This window comes from Mizuhopecten yessoensis, unplaced genomic scaffold, assembly GCF_002113885.1.
Source record: "Mizuhopecten yessoensis strain PY_sf001 unplaced genomic scaffold, ASM211388v2 scaffold2317, whole genome shotgun sequence".
Taxonomy (NCBI): Eukaryota; Metazoa; Mollusca; class Bivalvia; order Pectinida; family Pectinidae; genus Mizuhopecten; species Mizuhopecten yessoensis.
The window spans coordinates 60,914-80,188 of NW_018404486.1; the positions used below are offsets into that span (position 1 = coordinate 60,914).

General features: G+C 36.7%; 1 protein-coding gene across 1 annotated transcript in view; it reads left to right on the forward strand.

The window, feature by feature from the left end:
• The first annotated feature begins 4,060 nt into the window (after positions 1–4,060).
• Positions 4,061–19,275, forward strand: part of LOC110445511 (neuronal acetylcholine receptor subunit alpha-10-like) — a 43,956-nt gene continuing 28,741 nt past the window's right edge. The window contains exon 1 of the mRNA XM_021490181.1: positions 4,061–4,636. Coding sequence (XP_021345856.1) covers positions 4,567–4,636 — 70 coding nt within the window. The 5' untranslated portion in view covers positions 4,061–4,566. The remainder of the gene's footprint in view (positions 4,637–19,275) is intronic.

The window sequence follows — 19,275 nt, forward strand, 5'->3', positions numbered from 1 at the left end:
TTTTGAAATTTACAGCGATAGAAAGTTGAATAATTTTTTGATGTGTAGTACTAATTTTTATGGCAAAACATAACAAATAACTTGTGCTGTTTTTGTGTCAAAAAGTGTCAATATTAGCATTATTTTCACTGGAACGTGCTGTACGAAATGTGATTTGTTGTAATAGCCACCAACACAGCCGAAAGGCTAGACATAGTGGCAACGATAGCCCTATCCCTGGAATAAAAAGAAGACCTACTAATACACAGTCCCAGGGCTAACCGTTATCAAAACCATGATTTCAACGCTAGTGCGCAAGCGCGGGCTGATCGAGAGGGGCTCTCGATGACTTCGCGGTTCGGTGAACAAACACAAAAGCGACGTGCTATAGAATCTTGACTGGGGCAGAGTTGCCAATCCCCTCTACATACTGTCCCCTGGTTTGGCTCACCAGGGGTCTGAGGGGCGGGGCCCAATAGGGGAAACACCAATTTATTCTTTAAAATCCTTCTTCTTCTGTAGGAATGAAAGGGTTTGGTCAGAAGCATCCTTGTGAAAAGGGGAACAAAGTTTGTATAAATGGAGGGGCTGGGCCCAATAGGGGAAATATAGCGAATTCTTTAAAATCCTTCTTCTGTAGGAATGAAAGGATTTGTTCCATATTTGGTCTGAAGCATTCTTGGGTGAAGGGGAACCAATTTTGTGTAAACTGTGGGTCCGGCCCCCAGGGACCTGAGCGGCAGTGCTAAAAGGGGTCAATTGTGCTATATTGATTTAAGCAACTTCTCTGGAACTAAGAGATAGATATCAACCATATTTGACTGGAAGCATCCCTCGGTAGTGGAGATTCAAATTGTACAATTGGTTGGGCTGAGGGGAGGGTCCAAAAGGGGGCAATTTGGCTATATTGCTACTAACGACTTCTTCTGTAGAATTATGCCATAGATATTGATCATTTTTGGTCAGAGGCATTCATGGGAGGCAGGGATTCAAAATTGTACAAATGGTGGGGCTGACACCCCCACCCCATGCTAAGAGGTGGGGCCAGAAAAGGTTTATTACTTGGAAATGGTCGAGATCCCCACGGTATAACCATATATACAACTGTGGAGTATAAAGAGAAGCATGCACATTAGCTTACAGGATGGCCTAGGGTCTGGCCCCACCCTTTGAGACAGTCCCTGGGAACTATATATACAAATGCTTGGCATAAAGAGACAAAAGTAGTCGTGGTATTAGAATAGACCCTGGGGTCTGACCGAACCCCTAGGGACCTAGTTTCTTATTCATAGCTTGGAAACAGTTGAGATCCCCACCCTGTAGCCATATATATATGCAATTGCTGAGTATAAAGAGATGAATGCACATATGCTTCCAGGATGGACTCCGGGTCTGCCCCACCTTTGCAGACTTAACCCCTGGGTCATAACTTTAAAACGGTTGAGATCCCCACCCCAAGACTATAAATACAAATGCTGGTCAAAAGAGATGAATACAGTCATGATATTAGAATTGATCCTGGGGTCTGGCCACAACCCTAGGGATCTATTTTCTGAGTCACAGCTTGGAAACAGTTGAGATCCCCACCCCATAACCATACATTAGATTGCTGAGCATGAAAAATCTAATCCAGACACACTACAAGAATTGGCATTGGGGTCTGGCATAATCCCTTGGATCTCATTTGGAGAATATTTTGCTATGATTGCTTAGATATCCAGGTTTGCGATTCAGACCCTCTGGGCTCTTGTTTCCTGCATCTGTCATTGTAATATTGAAGGTACGCGGCTAGCTATTTGATTGGTCTCTGGGTCAAGTAACCTAACTAATCACTAGGCTGATACCTGTCTTTGGAAGATTACAGGTAAGCGACAACAGACTTAAAATCTAGTAAAGTTAACTGTTATGCTGAAGCGAGATTATTTTGATTTACATCAAATGATCAAACTAGTCTTCCTGCTCATCCACAAGGCGGTGGACACTGAACCCACCATATTATAGCGGCGCAGAGAGCGTAACCCCTAGAGTGTCCAGGTTGCTCAACAAGCCAACGCTCCACATTATGGGAAGAATATAAGAAATATTGGCGGGGGGGAGGGGGGCGGGGAACCCAAATGATTTCAAGTATTGGTCAGTACATAATGGAATATAGATACAAAATAAGAAGTCCCTTTTTTTGTATACCCTAGTAAGATTTTGCATAATGTTTTGACCTTGCAGAATTGTTATTTCCAAAGCGTATCTCGACAATTGAGACTAGATAGGTAGGCATGTACCGTTGTACATCACGAAAAGGCGCTGTGTTGCCTACCGAATAAAATAATGTCATTGTGACGTCAAATGCAGAAATTTCTCAGCCACTTTTTCTTGTTTCGGCACCGGACATCGTTTGTACATGTCAAAGTATTCAGTTGCACATCAAAGAAAGGTTATAGTGACATCTTCTGACGTTTGATCATAGACGCAGAAATATAGGTGTCAGGAGCATATCTCTGCTACTGTTTTGATGCAAGGTATTCGCACTTGGTATGTAGGTACATCGTGAGAAGATGCTGTGTTGAATACAAAATTAGAAACCCCGCGACCTGTTGGACCTTAATCCGAGTACCAAAATACAAGAATCTGTGTCATATCTCGCCAAAGTTTTCATGTCTTTTTGCCCCCAAAAGACGTTCACAAAATGAATTACAAAAGGGAAGATTTGTTAATTCCTTTCCTTTCAGAGCGAAAAGATGAATTGCCTATCCCGAAAAAAAACAGCTTTAATTACTGCCACATTCATGTAACGACTCTCGCAAATATATACTCTCTACCAGAAGTACAAATTACTAAGCCTTGTATTTGGAAGTTAGTTTGCAAAATGTAAGTGTGTATGACTCTTTTTATTTTATTTAAGTTGTATTTTTGACATGTATGGATTGTACATGTATAAAAAAAATCTTATTTTGAGATACAGGGGCCTGACTTAAGAAGTGAAGGTCTTTGACTACAAATTACTGACTCTCATCACTAGTGTTCAGATCACAATAAATATAATTAATACAGTGGTACATTTAGGACATGCACAATATTATTTTCTACCTTTGTTATCTCGAGAGCTCGACTTTTTATCTCGAGCGCTCGACTTATTATTTCGAGTACTCGACATATACGTTCCTGAGTATATCACCATACTATTATCATGGTTCGATTCATACGAAATTTCTCAGTCGAGTGCTCGATATAATATGTCGAGCACCCGAGAAAATGTGTCGAGCCGCCGATCTTGATATAGCATTTTGTATAGGAAGGAAACCACACAATACTTTTACCTGAATAGAGCTGTCAGCGATCGTCACTTGAATAATGTACATGTAGATATGATGCACGTAAAGTGGTGGACTGCCATGTATGGCTTGTATGGCTTGTATGGTACGGAGAGAATTTCAGATTTTTAAAAATTCCTTCCCTAACCAGATAACCACTCAAACATTGAAAAGTCGCCTTTTAAAATTAAAATATAAACGTGCCCTGAATTTATCGTATTTCATAAAGGGAAACCTAAATGTGTATACTCTCTATATAGCTATAATGTCTGTTTATATGAATATGACGTTGGAAGAATTACTGCAGAAATAAATATTTGCGCAAAAATTGAAAGATTAACAGTATGATCTCGGCAAACGTGATAGATTGGGGGTTTGTATGATGTCCGAAATGTCGTCTCTTCGAATTCAAGTTTCACAGGAACGTTCTTTTATGTTTAACTGAAGAAATATATGTTGCATGAAACACAAATTACACCCACTCACGAATAAGAACAGGGTGGTCTGTCTGCGAAGATAATTGTGCATGAACAATTGAGTAATCTACTGTATCTGAGTGACTGACTACAATGTACATGTCTATTTTTTAGTATACCACTGAGTTCAGAAATTGAATTAGTCGTTTCTGAACGCACGTTGAATTATAGATGAACATTTGTTACACGCGGGAGTTCAAATTAACTTTAGTTCAGCTGATACAAGTTACACACATACTGAACCAAGTGTATTAATTTGCACCTGCATTTCACCTCGACGAGGACATATTAATGATGCGCAACAGTTACAGTGTATAATCAATGTCCAGTCGTTATCTAATACATCAGTACCGTACACATTCTTTTGTAATGGGAGAACAAAAAGAGAGATACCACACAGTTTAGTTGTCGTCGGAGATCAGTTTTAATGATAAAATACAACACTTCTTCCCGGAAGAAATTATCTCTGAGCAAGAGAGAAATGTGGTATTGTTGAGCCTGATATGTGATACGTTATTTCAGGAACATCCGACACGTTCTACCACAATGTTGACATTTACGGATATAGCTAGAACGTACCACACCCGACCTGACAGCGTTTCACACCGCGTGCCCTGTGGTCACAGCGACCTGCATAAACTAAAAGTAGTATTGAAAATTATCGTATTTATACGGACCTGAACTTGACCAACTGGATATGCTTTAGTTTAACTTGTGACGAAGTCTGTGATATTTCTTTGTGAGGTACCTCTGACTACGACTACCAGGCTACCAATCTGTTTCGTGGAGATTATTACACATTTAAGATGTATTTAACCTTAAATAGGGCGTTACTCATAGGTTTCCTGTTACTGGGACTCCGATCTCGGATAAAAGGTAAGTCATTATTTTGCACAAGTTTGAATTCTTGTCGGTTTTATTTCTTTCGATTCAGCACTAAATATTGCAGGAATCATATAAACATACTGTTTTGACCTCCTAACGCTTAACTCAACTACAAGAAAGATTTCCCGTTTAAATCACATGAAATGCTACATAAAATTTATTTCATTACCAGGATGCAAAATTGTAAGTTTGAATTTGACACGTCTTTAGAAAAAGGTTTATTGAAAGAGGCCGGGTTAGCGTCGAATGAATGTCATTATTTCACTTGGAAGTAAAGCTTGGGTCCTATTCACGTTCGTGTTCTGTCTACCTGTGTCGCGGAATGGCGATGTATCCCGCTAATTACACAACATTTATTTGTCAATACATCTGAATATTTCATTTATATAATGGTGTACATTTCACGTCTGACTCATAACTATGACACGCGTTCAGGATTTACTTTAAAGATGACTAGCTGCCTATAGGGTATCTGTTTAACGTTTCCCCGGGTTAACAATACATGTGTGTACAACTCTGTCTACAATCATGTTTACATATATAGGTGATACTTAGGCTTAATATACTTGAAATGTATTTGTTTTAGCGGTACCAATATGTTGGAGCTCCTAGCGTCTGTTCGAAGGCGCTAAATCAAGTTAAGCGATAAATACAACATTACAGTATTCCTTTATTTAATATGTATATTGATGCTTGTAACATGGCAATTGACACGGGAATGAAGCTACATAATTATCTACATTATTGACGTTAATTGATGTTAGATGTTCACATTAAAGTTAATACCTGGACAGTTGAAACGTGTATGAATCAGTGAAAGTTCAGCTACATTTTTTTGCTATTTAATTACATAATGCATATCAATTTGAAACAGAATTTTCTAAAAAGTTTTCCGTTATTACAATGTACATTAGTTAATAGCTGATTTTTCAGTTTGCTATTGTATTTTACCTGGTTAATGTGAAGCCCGTTTAATTCAACCCATGAGTGGTGTATCGTCAATGTATTCCAACATGATATGTTGTTATCCCATCAGGACGCCGGGCTAGTGACCGAAGGGTTGCGGGTTCGAGTCACTGCACGTCACTGTGTTGTATCTTTGAGCAAGATAGTTTACTCCGTGTGTTCCAGTCTACTTAGCTGTAAATGAGTACGTGGTTGGGAAGTGCTAGAATTGTTGAATGCTAGCCGTTAGCGCCGAAATGGCAGCTCTGGCTGTATGCTCACCAGGGAGTTGAGAAAGGTATTGGCTGGTTGCAAAGGCGCTTTGAGACGACCTACGAACTAGGTTGTGATAAAGCGGTTTATAAGAACCTCGAAAATTATTATTATTTTTATTATGAAACCCTAGTAAAACCTGTAAGTTCTGACATCATGTCTAAACTGTTCGATATGGTATATCCTACAGGGTGTTGGATTGCATCGACATCGTAACAATAATTATGATGTACGGATTTATATCTTGTCGAAGTCAATTTAAGATGAAATACTTATATCATTGACTATTTATCAGTTATTTATTGACAACATCATATGTTTTAGACTTTCCCAGCCACTCCCAAAGAGATACCTTTTAGTGAAATACATGGCTTTATATCGGGGGGGGGGATATATATAAATGACTTATTTCCTGCTCTACAGGCTTTATCAGGACTTTGTGGATTAATGTGGGTTGTGGACCAACATGTAAAAGTATACCATTATTTAAGGACGTCGTAGATAGTTGGTGTCTGACAGAATGGATTTGACGAGAGACATTACAGGTACGGCGGGATCATCGTATAATACAGGAAACATTTACACCTGTAGACCACGTGATTTCACCGTTATATTTGTTTGCCTTTAATTATTGTTTTATTCATTGTCTTTGTGGAATTTTTATGCGGAATTTGATTTTCGTTGATAAGGGACTTGTATTTATTCTGATTTCCATTTTTGTCTTCAATTGATATTTTTTCTAAATTAATTAGTACAACACACAATTTGAAGCATGTTTTGTTGATTAAGTTGAACAAAAAATGTGAAAGTAAAATAGCATACATGATTGTTGATGATATGTGTGTATCACCTTGATGTGCATGTAAGCGTGTCAAAATTAAAACGTCGACAGAAAAATGTCCTCATCAGTCCAGCTTTCCACTCAGCTTAATTACATGGCGAAGGGTTTGTCTAACTATACTGAACAAAAAAAGAAACGCACAATTAAATTATACAATCAATTCCCTATGATATTTTGGAAATTTGTACAAAATTTTCTATCAATATGAAGGGACAAGTCTACTCTTTACAATACTGTAGAAGAAAAGTCTGTGTGACGTCACTCGTGTCATCAGTAGTTACTCAAAGTGGGATACCCGCGAAAAACAAAATGACACTTCAGTACCTGGTGTGGGCACCTTTTGCACGAATCCCTGTACGGATTCTCCTCTGCATTGAATTCATGAGAACATTTATTCGCCTTAAGGGAATGTTGTTCCATTCTTGGGTTAATGCTGCGATCAACTGGGCGCAGTTAGTTTGGGGGTATTGACGTTTCCTAATACGCCTGTCCAGCAAATCCCACAGATGCTCAATGGGAGACATGTCGGGGCTATATGGGGGCAATTCCAGAGGCTGAACGTTGTTTGCCGTGAGAAAATCACGACAGACTCTGGCAACATGCGGTCGAGCATTGTCTTGCTGGAAAATTAGGTTATGACGTCTGAGAAGTGGAAGGACATGTGGTTGGAGGATCTGGTCTCTGTATCGAACGGCATTGAGGTTTTGATCCAGGACCACTAAGGGGGATTTTACTCCATGGGAGATGCCTCCCCAAACCATTACAGAAGCCCCACCGAATCTATCGCGTTCAACCACGCATGCGTCGGCGAAACGCTCACCGCGTGTGCGATATACCCTTTTTCTTCCGTCTGAGCGATACAGACAGAATCTAGACTCGTCGGTGAACATCACACGCCTCCATCGACGCATCCCAAACCTATTCGGGCCATGTCTGCGCATCCAGTCAAGACGCACTTGCCGCCTCCGTGGTGTCAGAGGTGGACCAATGATTCTCTCGGTACGCAAGCGGTTCCTAGCAGTTTGAGGACTAATGGGTCTGCCATGAGTACCTAAGGTATGCGACGCAGTCTCTCTACATCAGTCTTGAATCTGTTACGCAAGTGCGACAATCGAATCGCCCTGTCTTGTCGTGCGGTCGTTACACGCGGACGACCGCTCCTGGGACGATCGGAAACTAACCCAGTAGCACGGAAACGTGTACAGAGACGGTTAATTGTACACGGGCCAACACCAATCTGCCGTGCAACAGCAGTTTGGCTATGACCATCCATCAACATCGCAATTGATCTACCCCTCTGAATTTGCGTTAAGCGTGGCATCTCAGTCAATGGCGAAATCAAAATGCCAACGTGGAAAATTAATGTGGCTGAACTTAGAGTATCCGTTATCTGTTTACATGTACACATCAACCAATTCTCAATAGTAGGCGAAAACATATGTCCAGATATTAATATGAAAGACCAAACACATTTAAATATCATAAATTATTCAAATATGTAACACATCATGAATTGACATCATTGGCTAAATTTATTACCAATATTAATGACATAACTAATTTACAATACTAATGGCCATCCTGTTCCACCATGTATTATTGCCACTCATTTGTATATATGTATTCTCTACACTGTATTGTTTATGAGAATAAAACAATTGTCATTGTGTTGAGATTATTTGTTTGAAAAACTCCGGCTTGGCTTGATCACGCCGCTTGATTTGGACTAAAGAAGCTCGCAAAGTCACACAATGACATCGTCACGATTGGCTGATTTTAGGGTAGATTGTTGAGAAGGGGGTAATACCTGACCAAATATTCCATTATTTCCTTACAGCTAAGGTGTACTGCAGGAACTGGGGGGGTAACTTTGTGCGTTTCTTTTTTTGTTCAGTATATGTCTACTTATTTTCTGTTCAGACACTTATATGATCGTTTCCGTTTCGAGTATCACAATACTGTTGTCTGTGGCATGTTGTAAACGGGTCATATTGTGAGGGTCTAGTCTATATCACTCTGAAGTTGCTGGTTGGTTGGTTGGTTGAATGATTGGTTTATCGCCTACATGATTCCACCCATGTGGGTCTCACATCGCACTAGTGGTGTTTGGTCATTATATAGTTAACATCGCTGGTGTTTATGATATCTTGTGAGCTACCCATGATGTGTTTATCTGGGATTAATGAAATTTAAAAATATGTTTCCAGTAACTTCACGTAACTTTAACCATTATTATCATGTTTTTCCTGTTCTTAAATATTAAAATATAAATATATAACAATCTTACAGTACGATTTATACATATAGTAATTTCATAGGATCTGTTACAAGTTTATATAATAATACTTTTTGATCATACTATAGAATGTGGTTAAATCTGTGGTGGATTAACTGTGACAAGTACACTTAATTGCATAATGTTCGTCTATCTGTGACGAGTACGCTTAATTACAAAATGTGTGTCTATCTGTGACGAGTACACTTAATTACATAATGTGTGTCTATCTGTGACGAGTACACTTATTTACATAATGTGTATCTATCTGTGACGAATATACTAAATTACATAATGTGTGTCTATCTGTAACGAGTACACGTAATTACATAATGTGTGTCTATCTGTAACGAGTATACTTAATTACATAATGTGTGTCTATCTGTGACGAATATACTAAATTACATAATGTGTGTCTATCTGTAACGAGTATACTTAATTACATAATGTGTATCTATCTGTGACGAATACACTAAATTACATAATGTTCGTCTATCTGTGACGAGTACACGTAATTACATAATGTCTGTCTATCTGTGACGAGTACACTTAATTTCATAATGTCTGTCTATCTGTGACGAGCACACTTAATTACATAATGTGTGTCTATCTGTGACGAGTACACTTAATTACATAATATGTGTCTATCTGTGACGAGTACACTTATTTACATAATGTGTGTCTATCTGTGACGAATATACTAAATTACATAATGTGTGTCTATCTGTAACGAGTACACGTAATTACATAATGTGTGTCTATCTGTAACGAGTATACTTAATTACATAATGTGTGTCTATCTGTGACGAATACACTAAATTACATAATGTGTGTCTATCTGTGACGAGTACACTTAATTACATAATGTGTGTCTATCTGTGACGAGTACACTTAATTACATAATGTGTGTCTATCTGTGACGAGTACACTTAATTACATAATGTGTGTCTATCTGTGACGAGTACACTTAATTACATAATGTGTGTCTATCTGTGACGAGTACACTTAATTACATAATGTGTGTCTATCTGTGACGAGTACACTTAATTACATAATGTGTGTCTATCTGTGACGAGTACACTTAATTACATAATGTGTGTCTATCTGTGACGAGTACACTTAATTACATAATGTGTGTCTATCTGTGACGAGTACACTTAATTACATAATGTGTGTCTATCTGTGACGAGTACACTTAATTACATAATGTGTGTCTATCTGTGACGAGTACACTTAATTACATAATGTGTGTCTATCTGTGACGAGTACACTTAATTACATAATGTGTGTCTATCTGTGACGAATACACTAAATTACATAATGTCTGTCTATATCTGACGAGTATACTTAATTACACAATGTGTGTCTATCTGCGACGTGTATACTAAATTACATAATGTGTCTATCTGTGACGTGTATACTTAATTACATAATGTGTGTCTATCTGTGACGAGTATACTTAATTACATAATGTGTGTCTATCTGTGAAGAGTATACATAATTACATAATGTATATCTATCTGTGACGAATACACTAAATTACATAATGTCTGTCTATATTTGACGAGTGTACTAAATTACATAATGTCTGTCTATATCTGACGAGTATACTAAATTACATAATGTGTGTCTTTCTGCGACGTGTATACTAAATTACACAATGTGTGTCTATCTGTGACGAGTATACTTAATTACATAATGTGTGTCTATCTGTGACGAGTATACTTAATTACATAATGTGTGTCTATCTGTGAAGAGTATACATAATTACATAATGTATATCTATCTGTGACGAATACACTAAATTACATAATGTCTGTCTATATTTGACGAGTGTACTAAATTACATAATGTCTGTCTATATCTGACGAGTAAACTAAATTACATAATGTGTGTCTTTCTGCGACGTGTATACTAAATTACACAATGTGTGTCTAACTGTGACGAGTATACTTAATTACATAATGTGAGTCTATCTGTGACGAGTACACTTAATTACATAATGTGTGTCTATCTGTGACGAGTATACTTAATAACATAATGTGTGTCTATATGTGACGAGTACACTTAATTACATAATGTGTCACTATCCGTGACGAGTATACTTAACTACATAATGTGTGTCTATCTGTGACGAGTACACTTAATTACATAATGTGTCACTATCTGTGACGAGTATACTTAACTACATAATCTGTGTCTATCTGTGACGAGTATACTTAATTACACTATGTGTGTCTATCTGTGACGAGTATACTTAACTACATAATGTGTGTCTAACTGTGACGAGTACACTTAATTACATAATGTGTCACTATCTGTGACGAGTATACTTAACTACATAATGTGTGTCTATCTGTGACGTGTATACTAAATTCTAGGAACGATGGGTTATGGACATGAAAACTACAACATTTACATCCAGTCCTTTTAGGTTCATTTGCTAATAACATAGTACAATAGAAATAGCTCTTGTTCAAACGAGACTCCCACTATACGGTTATCCGTCGATTGTATGGGTATTCACTACGGATAGCATTAACTGGTTCTGAAATCTACAATTATCACGTCATTGATTGTACATTCATAATGTCCGCATTGCACAATGACCAATATAAAATCATCACTGAAATGTACCGCTTTGAAAACAAAGAATCGATTTCATCGATTACCTATTTCTATAACATAAAAGCTCTTAGAACATATTTGCGCATTTTTGAAATATACATTATCTCCTGATAGAGCCATGGCACATACATTGATCCAGTGTAGAGTGTTGCTTTAGATGATTTTGGAGCTGGCCAAAACTTTGTTTCAGTCCTGTTGTCACACATTTCCTTATTGTTATCAGAGATACAAAACATTGCCGATTTATAAAAGGCCTACGAAGAATTGAATGACTTGTATTTCCGTGATTGTTTTCTTATTACAACATTTGGGGTGGAAATTAACACAAGGAACGAGGAAATATCACCCAATCAGATACTTATCAATCTGTTAAGACCCAAAGACCTTCTTTGAATGTTAACGAAATAATGGATAGCGTCCTGATATATTGGATTTCAGAAATCCATAAGTTTCCTTAATACTGCCGATATCATTAACAAGCAAATTTCCTTACGTTTTTATTAACAATTGAAAGTATGAGGAAAACATGATAACAAATTAACTTTTTGATAATTCAAGACTTCTTTTACGCACGATGGCGGGTTATTCTGGAAATTCCCTAAAGTACCCGACGGGTTCCGTGCAGAGTCGGAAGCTAATTTACAACGCATGTATATCATGATAAAATTCAAACGAGACGGGTAAACTATATGAAACGATCCTATTTACATTTCAGTCCATTTTTTCCTAAACATTTTCTTCTGGTTGGTAAGTTTGGATTGTTAAAAAGATTCATGTAGCACAACAAAAAGCGTTTATATGCGACGTTTCGAAACGTCACATATAAACACTTTTTGATTGTGCTACATGAATCTTTTCACATTTCAATCTATTTGATACCATCGATCATAGCATCAATCATATATTTTATTTGCACGATGTGTGCTCGTGTTTCTCAAACTTAGTATGTTAATTTGTGCAGCATAAAGATCTGTTATTAGGTATGAAATCAATGGTGAAACAGATTTCAAGAAAAGTCAATTATTTTCTGAAATTCGAAATCACTAAGCATAGGGAAAGAAGAACGTAACGATTTTTAAAACTCTCAGTATTTCATTTTTAAGATGTAATGCATGGACTTTAGTTTTAAGCTATTCAGTTTGATGAATCAAGAGAATAGAAGAAAAAGATTGACCCTATTTTATAGATGTCCTAGCTAAGATATACTTTGTGTTTACAATGAAGTAAGACTTTACTGATAATCATACTTGACCTAAACACCACATATGTTGCAACAAAAAGTTTCAGTATTCAGTATTACATTTGTATAATTTCAGTGGTACGTCTGTATAATTTCAGTGATACGTCTGTATAATTTCAGTGATACTTTTGTATAATTTCAGTGATACGTCTGTATAATTTCAGTGTTACGTTTGTATAATTTCAGCGATACGTTTGTATAATTTCAGTGATACGTCTGTATAATTTCAGTGATACGTCTGTATAATTTCAGCGATACGTCTGTATCATTTCAGTGTTACATCTGTATAATTTCAGCGATACGTCTGTATAATTTCAGTGATACGTCTGTATAATTTCAGCGATACGTCTGTATAATTTCAGTGTTACATCTGTATAATTTCAGCGATACTTCCGTATAATTTCAGTGATGTACAATCGGTATAATTTCAGCGATACGTCTGTATCATTTCAGTGTTACATCTGTATAATTTCAGTGATACGTCTGTATCATTTCAGTGTTACATCTGTATAATTTCAGTGTTACATCTGTATAATTTCAGCGATACTTCCTTATAATTTCAGTGATGTACAATCGGTATAATTTCAGTGATACGTCTGTATAATTTCAGTGATACTTCCGTATAATTTCAGTGATGTACAATCGGTATAATTTCAGCGATACGTCTGTATCATTTCAGTGTTACATATGTATAATTTCAGTGATACGTCTGTATAATTTCAGTGATACGTCTGTATAATTTCAGCGATACGTCTGTATAATTTCAGTGATACGTCTGTATAATTTCAGCGATACGTCTGTATAATTTCAGTGATACGTCTGTATAATTTCAGCGATACGTCTGTATAATTTCAGTGATACGTCTGTATAATTTCAGCGATACGTCTGTATAATTTCAGTGATACGTCTGTATAATTTCAGCGATACGTCTGTATAATTTCAGTGATACGTCTGTATAATTTCAGCGATACGTCTGTATAATTTCAGTGATACGTCTGTATAATTTCAGCGATACGTCTGTATAATTTCAGTGATACGTCTGTATAATTTCAGCGATACGTCTGTATAATTTCAGTGATACGTCTGTATAATTTCAGCGATACGTCTGTATAATTTCAGCGATACGTCTGTATAATTTCAGCGATACGTCTGTATAATTTCAGCGATACGTCTGTATAATTTCAGTGATAAGTCTGTATAATTTCAGTGTTACATATCTTATTAAAATGTTCAATTGTTAATTAAAATTCACAGGACGTCACACTTCATTTATGTAATCTTAACAGCAATATACAAATGCGCCAAACTTCTGCTCCAGGACATCTAAGTGTTGCACCGCTACCGTAATAGTAACTCACAATTATTAACATAACTATTTAAAGATAAAATTTGAAAAAATGTATAATACAAAAGTATCAATGACATACCACAACTTAATCGCCAATTATAAAGCTTCGTGAACATGATATATTAACAGTGTATGTGTATGTGTAGTTTTGCATCTTCCAGCAAATAGGAGAAATTTAATTCAATAAAACTTAACACATATTGTAAGTTAAGCATAAAAGTGACCAATGCGAATGATCAATCGAATGAGTATAGGATGACGCGGAAGATGAAGAATGACAAAGATCAACGTATTTATCTGTGTCTCGTTAGGATAAGACACAAGGGCGAGGTGTTCCGATTGGAGATCTTGATGTATTCTGCGGCAGTAAAAGTCCTTTCAATAATCATTCTAAATAAAGTCTTTGACTTGAGTCCAAAGGATTTCAAATGTTGCCGAAATAAATATTTTTCAGTAAAATTAGTATGGATTCGGTGAAAGGTACTGATACACATTTGAATTAGGAATTTTAAAGATAATTAAACCAAATTGGCATTTAAATTCTTTAAAAACTTCCCGCATGATCACAGGGCAAGATAAGGCAGTAGTCTCAGCCTAATTTGCTTTTAAATCGAAGGTGAAAATACATTCCTTTATAGGTAACCCAAGTGCGCTATTTTATTCGATTACATAACGTTTAAAAGGTTTCTAAGCTTAAAATCTAAATATACAGTAGTTTTACAGTTGTCCATAATATATGTATACTATATGTAGTTTTTAGTTATTCTGTTCATTACCATTGCAGAATGATTGAAATCTGGAACAAAATATTTGATTATCTTGGTTTTTATAAACAAGGGGCCTATAGGCCTGAGCAGTCATCTGAGCTGTTATACTACTGTTATTTGTTATTGTGATATGACAAAAAATAGTATATATAGTCAAAATACGGCTTTTTACAGTGGCTTTCCTGGCAAAATGATTCTAGTTTTTAATATATATATATAAGAGATACATAAATCACATGTATAGAAAAAAAATACTATCTCACTTACGAGCGATGCGTGTTCCGGGGTAATAATTTCCACAATTTTGATGAAGCATCTTAAGACTTTAATCTTCACAAAGAGCCTGAAAAAATCATTCAGTTCCGTAGTGGCGAGTCAGGGTCTTAATTTGCCTACCAACAAACTACAATCATTGATTTTTCCAACTGAAACAAAATACAAAATGCCAAAATATCCAAAACCGCTATTGCCCTATATAATCAATAGTAATATTTCCCCTCCCAAGGGGAAATGGAAATTCGGGTAAAATGAAATTCACTCAAGCACCTGAGGACCATTCCATCTATGAGGAACACCTGGTTCCATCATATCTTTGAAGTAGATTATTGAAAATGTTAACCAAAATGACGGCGCCTCTCAGGCCCCTGCGGGGTTGGGTCTATGTAATTAACATTTTTGGTTTAGTTTTAACCATGGAACCTTCATGTAAAAATTTGTTGAAATCGTCACAGAGGTTTTGAAGAAGTCAACAATCTGAACTGGGAACAAAGCCAACTGAGACCTCGTCTGAGGTGACCTAAAAGACATTCAGTATTAAACAATGCTAAAAGATAGGGTCAAATCAATATCACCTCTTTGTTACGTTTACGATATCCACAGGATGTATCTAGTCGCGTGTATTTCATGTTTTCTTTTCTTTGTCTTTTTTTTGGCCATAAATCATGAGCTTCTGAAGCCATGCATTGTTTCAGCGATGACTATTTACATTTACTTAGCCTGAACCACAACGATTTTATGGCCGAAGCTTCAAGTGCACCTTTGTTCAGCAGCCTCTTTGTCAAGTCTAATACAATACCTCGCTCGAATTACCTAACGTTACTGTATAGCAGATGTCGTAAAGGTGGGTTGTATTAGGATGGGGTTAATTTCTGGATCTTCTTCACAATACCAGCAACAACAACAAGTGTGTGCTCATTAACTCGATTGCTAAGTGTTGATTGTGTTGGTAACATGGTGAATACAAGTGAATGTCTCTTTAGGACGCCTTACAAAATGGTTGAGGGTTGTAGACAGGGGACGAAACTCGAACTGTAAAAGCGTTCAGACTGAACTGTTGGCGGGACCGCATTATCGGAGATTATTCAATTGTCAACTGTTCCGCTATATTGAAAACGAAATATTGAGATAATACCGTTCATCGCAACATTGATACCGAGATATCGGTATGTACAGTAACATTGATACCGAGATATCGGTCTGTACAGTAATATTGATACCGAGATATCGGTCTGTACAGTTATATTGATACCGATATATCGGTCTCTATAGTTAAATTGATACCAGGATATCGGTCTGTACAGTTATATTGATACCGAGATATCGGTCTGTACAGTTATATTAATACCGAGATATTGGTCTGTACAGTTATATTGATACCGAGATATCGGTCTGTACAGTTATATTGATACCGAGATATCGGTCTGTACAGTAATACTGATACCGAGATATCGGTCTGTACAGTTATATTGATACCGAGATATCGGTATGTACAGTTATATTGATACCGAGATATCGGTCTGTACAGTTATATTGATACCGAGATATCGGTCTGTACAGTTATATTGATACCGAGATATCGGTCTGTACAGTTATATTGATACCGAGATATCGGTCTGTACAGTTATATTGATACCGAGATATCGGTCTGTACAGTTATATTGATACCGAGATATCGGTCTGTACAGTTATATTGATACCGAGATATCGGTCTGTACAGTTATATTGATACCGAGATATCGGTCTGTACAGTTATATTGATACCGAGATATCGGTCTGTACAGTTATATTGATACCGAGATATCGGTCTGTACAGTTATATTGATACCGAGATATCGGTCTGTACAGTTATATTGATACCGAGATATCGGTCTGTACAGTTATATTGATACCGAGATATCGGTCTGTACAGTTATATTGATACCGAGATATCGGTCTGTACAGTTATATTGATACCGAGATATCGGTCTGTACAGTTATATTGATACCGAGATATCGGTCTGTACAGTTATATTGATACCGAGATATCGGTCTGTACAGTTATATTGATACCGAGATATCGGTCTGTACACTTATATCGATACCGAGATATCGATCTGTACAGTAATATTGATACCGAGATATCGGTCTTTACCGTTATATTGATACCGAGATATCGGTCTGTACAGTTATATTGATACCAAGATATCTGTCTGAACAGTAATATTGATACCGAGATATCGGTAGGTACAGTTATATCGATACCGAGATATAGGTCTGTACAGTAATATTGATACCGAGATATCGGTCTGTACAGTAATATTGATACCGAGATATCAGTCTGTACAGTTATATTGATACCGAAATATCGTCATGTACAATTATATTGATACCGAAATATCGGTCTGTACAGTTATATTGATACCGAGATATCGGTCTGTACAGTTATATTGATACCGAGATATCGGTCTGTACAGTTATATTGATACCAAGATATCAGTCTGTACAGTTATATTGATACCAAAATATCGGTAGGTACAGTTATATTGATACCGAGATATCAATCTGTACTGCTATATTGATACCGAGATATCGTCATGTACAGTTATATTGATACCGAGATATCAGTCTGTACAGTTATATTGATACCGATATATAGGTCTGTACAGTTATATTGATACCGAGATATCGTCATGTACAGTTATATTGATACCGAGATATTGTCATGTACAGTTATATTGATACCGATATATAGGTCTGTACAGTTATATTGATACCGAGATATCGTCATGTACAGTTATATTGATACCGAGATATTGTCATGTACAGTTATATTGATACCGATATATAGGTCTGTACAGTTATATTGATACCGAGATATCGTCATGTACAGTTATATTGATACCGAGATATCGTCATGTACAGTTACATTGATACCGATATATCGTCATGTACAGTTATATTGATACCGAGATATCCGTCTGTACAGTTATATTGATACCGAGATATCGGTCTGTCGACTCCTTTGAAAAAAAACAATTCTGATACCAATCTAACGTTCTATTCTTACTTACGGTACATTAGTACCTCAGGCTGTGATATGCCTATAACCATACATCACTTTAAGATAACTGAAGTTCAAATTAACGAGTTGAGATTCTTCAGACCTCATAATTGCAAAGACCTTGGGGCACTATATTTTATTTAAATCCGCCACTTTTCGTTGTTGTACTTGTTGTAGATTGCGTGAGTAATAAGTAACAGCCTAGATAGGCTATGGATACCGATTGACACACTCGCTCTTTGTTCGAAACAGACGATCCACAAAATGTCTGTTAGGCAGGCTTACTATTGTTCACAAAACTTTTTGACCGCGTCTTGGTCTACTGATTTAATCAAAGAAACGAACTGGGTGTATAGGGAAAAACATTGGCAACAACCAAGCTATGTACTATTGCTAGATTGCATGTAAAGGGTACCAGGTGTGTTTAAGTCCTTGTCATGTCGACTGAAAGCCCTGAGGTATTGTTCAAAATTAACAAGCTACCATCTATTATAGAGATAACTTGTATATGTCTACCAGGATGTTGTCTCCCAGTGTTTTACAGGTAAACAGATATACCTGCACAGTAATCCATTATACTGCCATCGTCTACTAAAGCGTTGACCGTGCGATACAAGTGATCATACTGTTCTGCATAGCAAAACGAACCCGGCCCAAGTCACCTGAAATTATTATTTATAGTTGCGGTTTTAATACAAAAGGAAAACATTTTAAGGTAGTTCACCGAGATATCGGTCTGTACAGTTATATTGATACCGAGATATCTGTCTGTACAGTTTATTGATACCGAGATATCGGTCTTTACAGTAATATTGATACCGAGATACCCGTCTATACAGTTATATTGATAACAAGATATCGGTCTGTAAAGTTATATTGATACCGAGATATCGGTATGTACAGTTATATTGATACCGAGATATCCGTCTATACAGTTATATTGATACCAAGATATCGGTCTGTAAAGTTATATTGATACCGAGATATCGGTCTG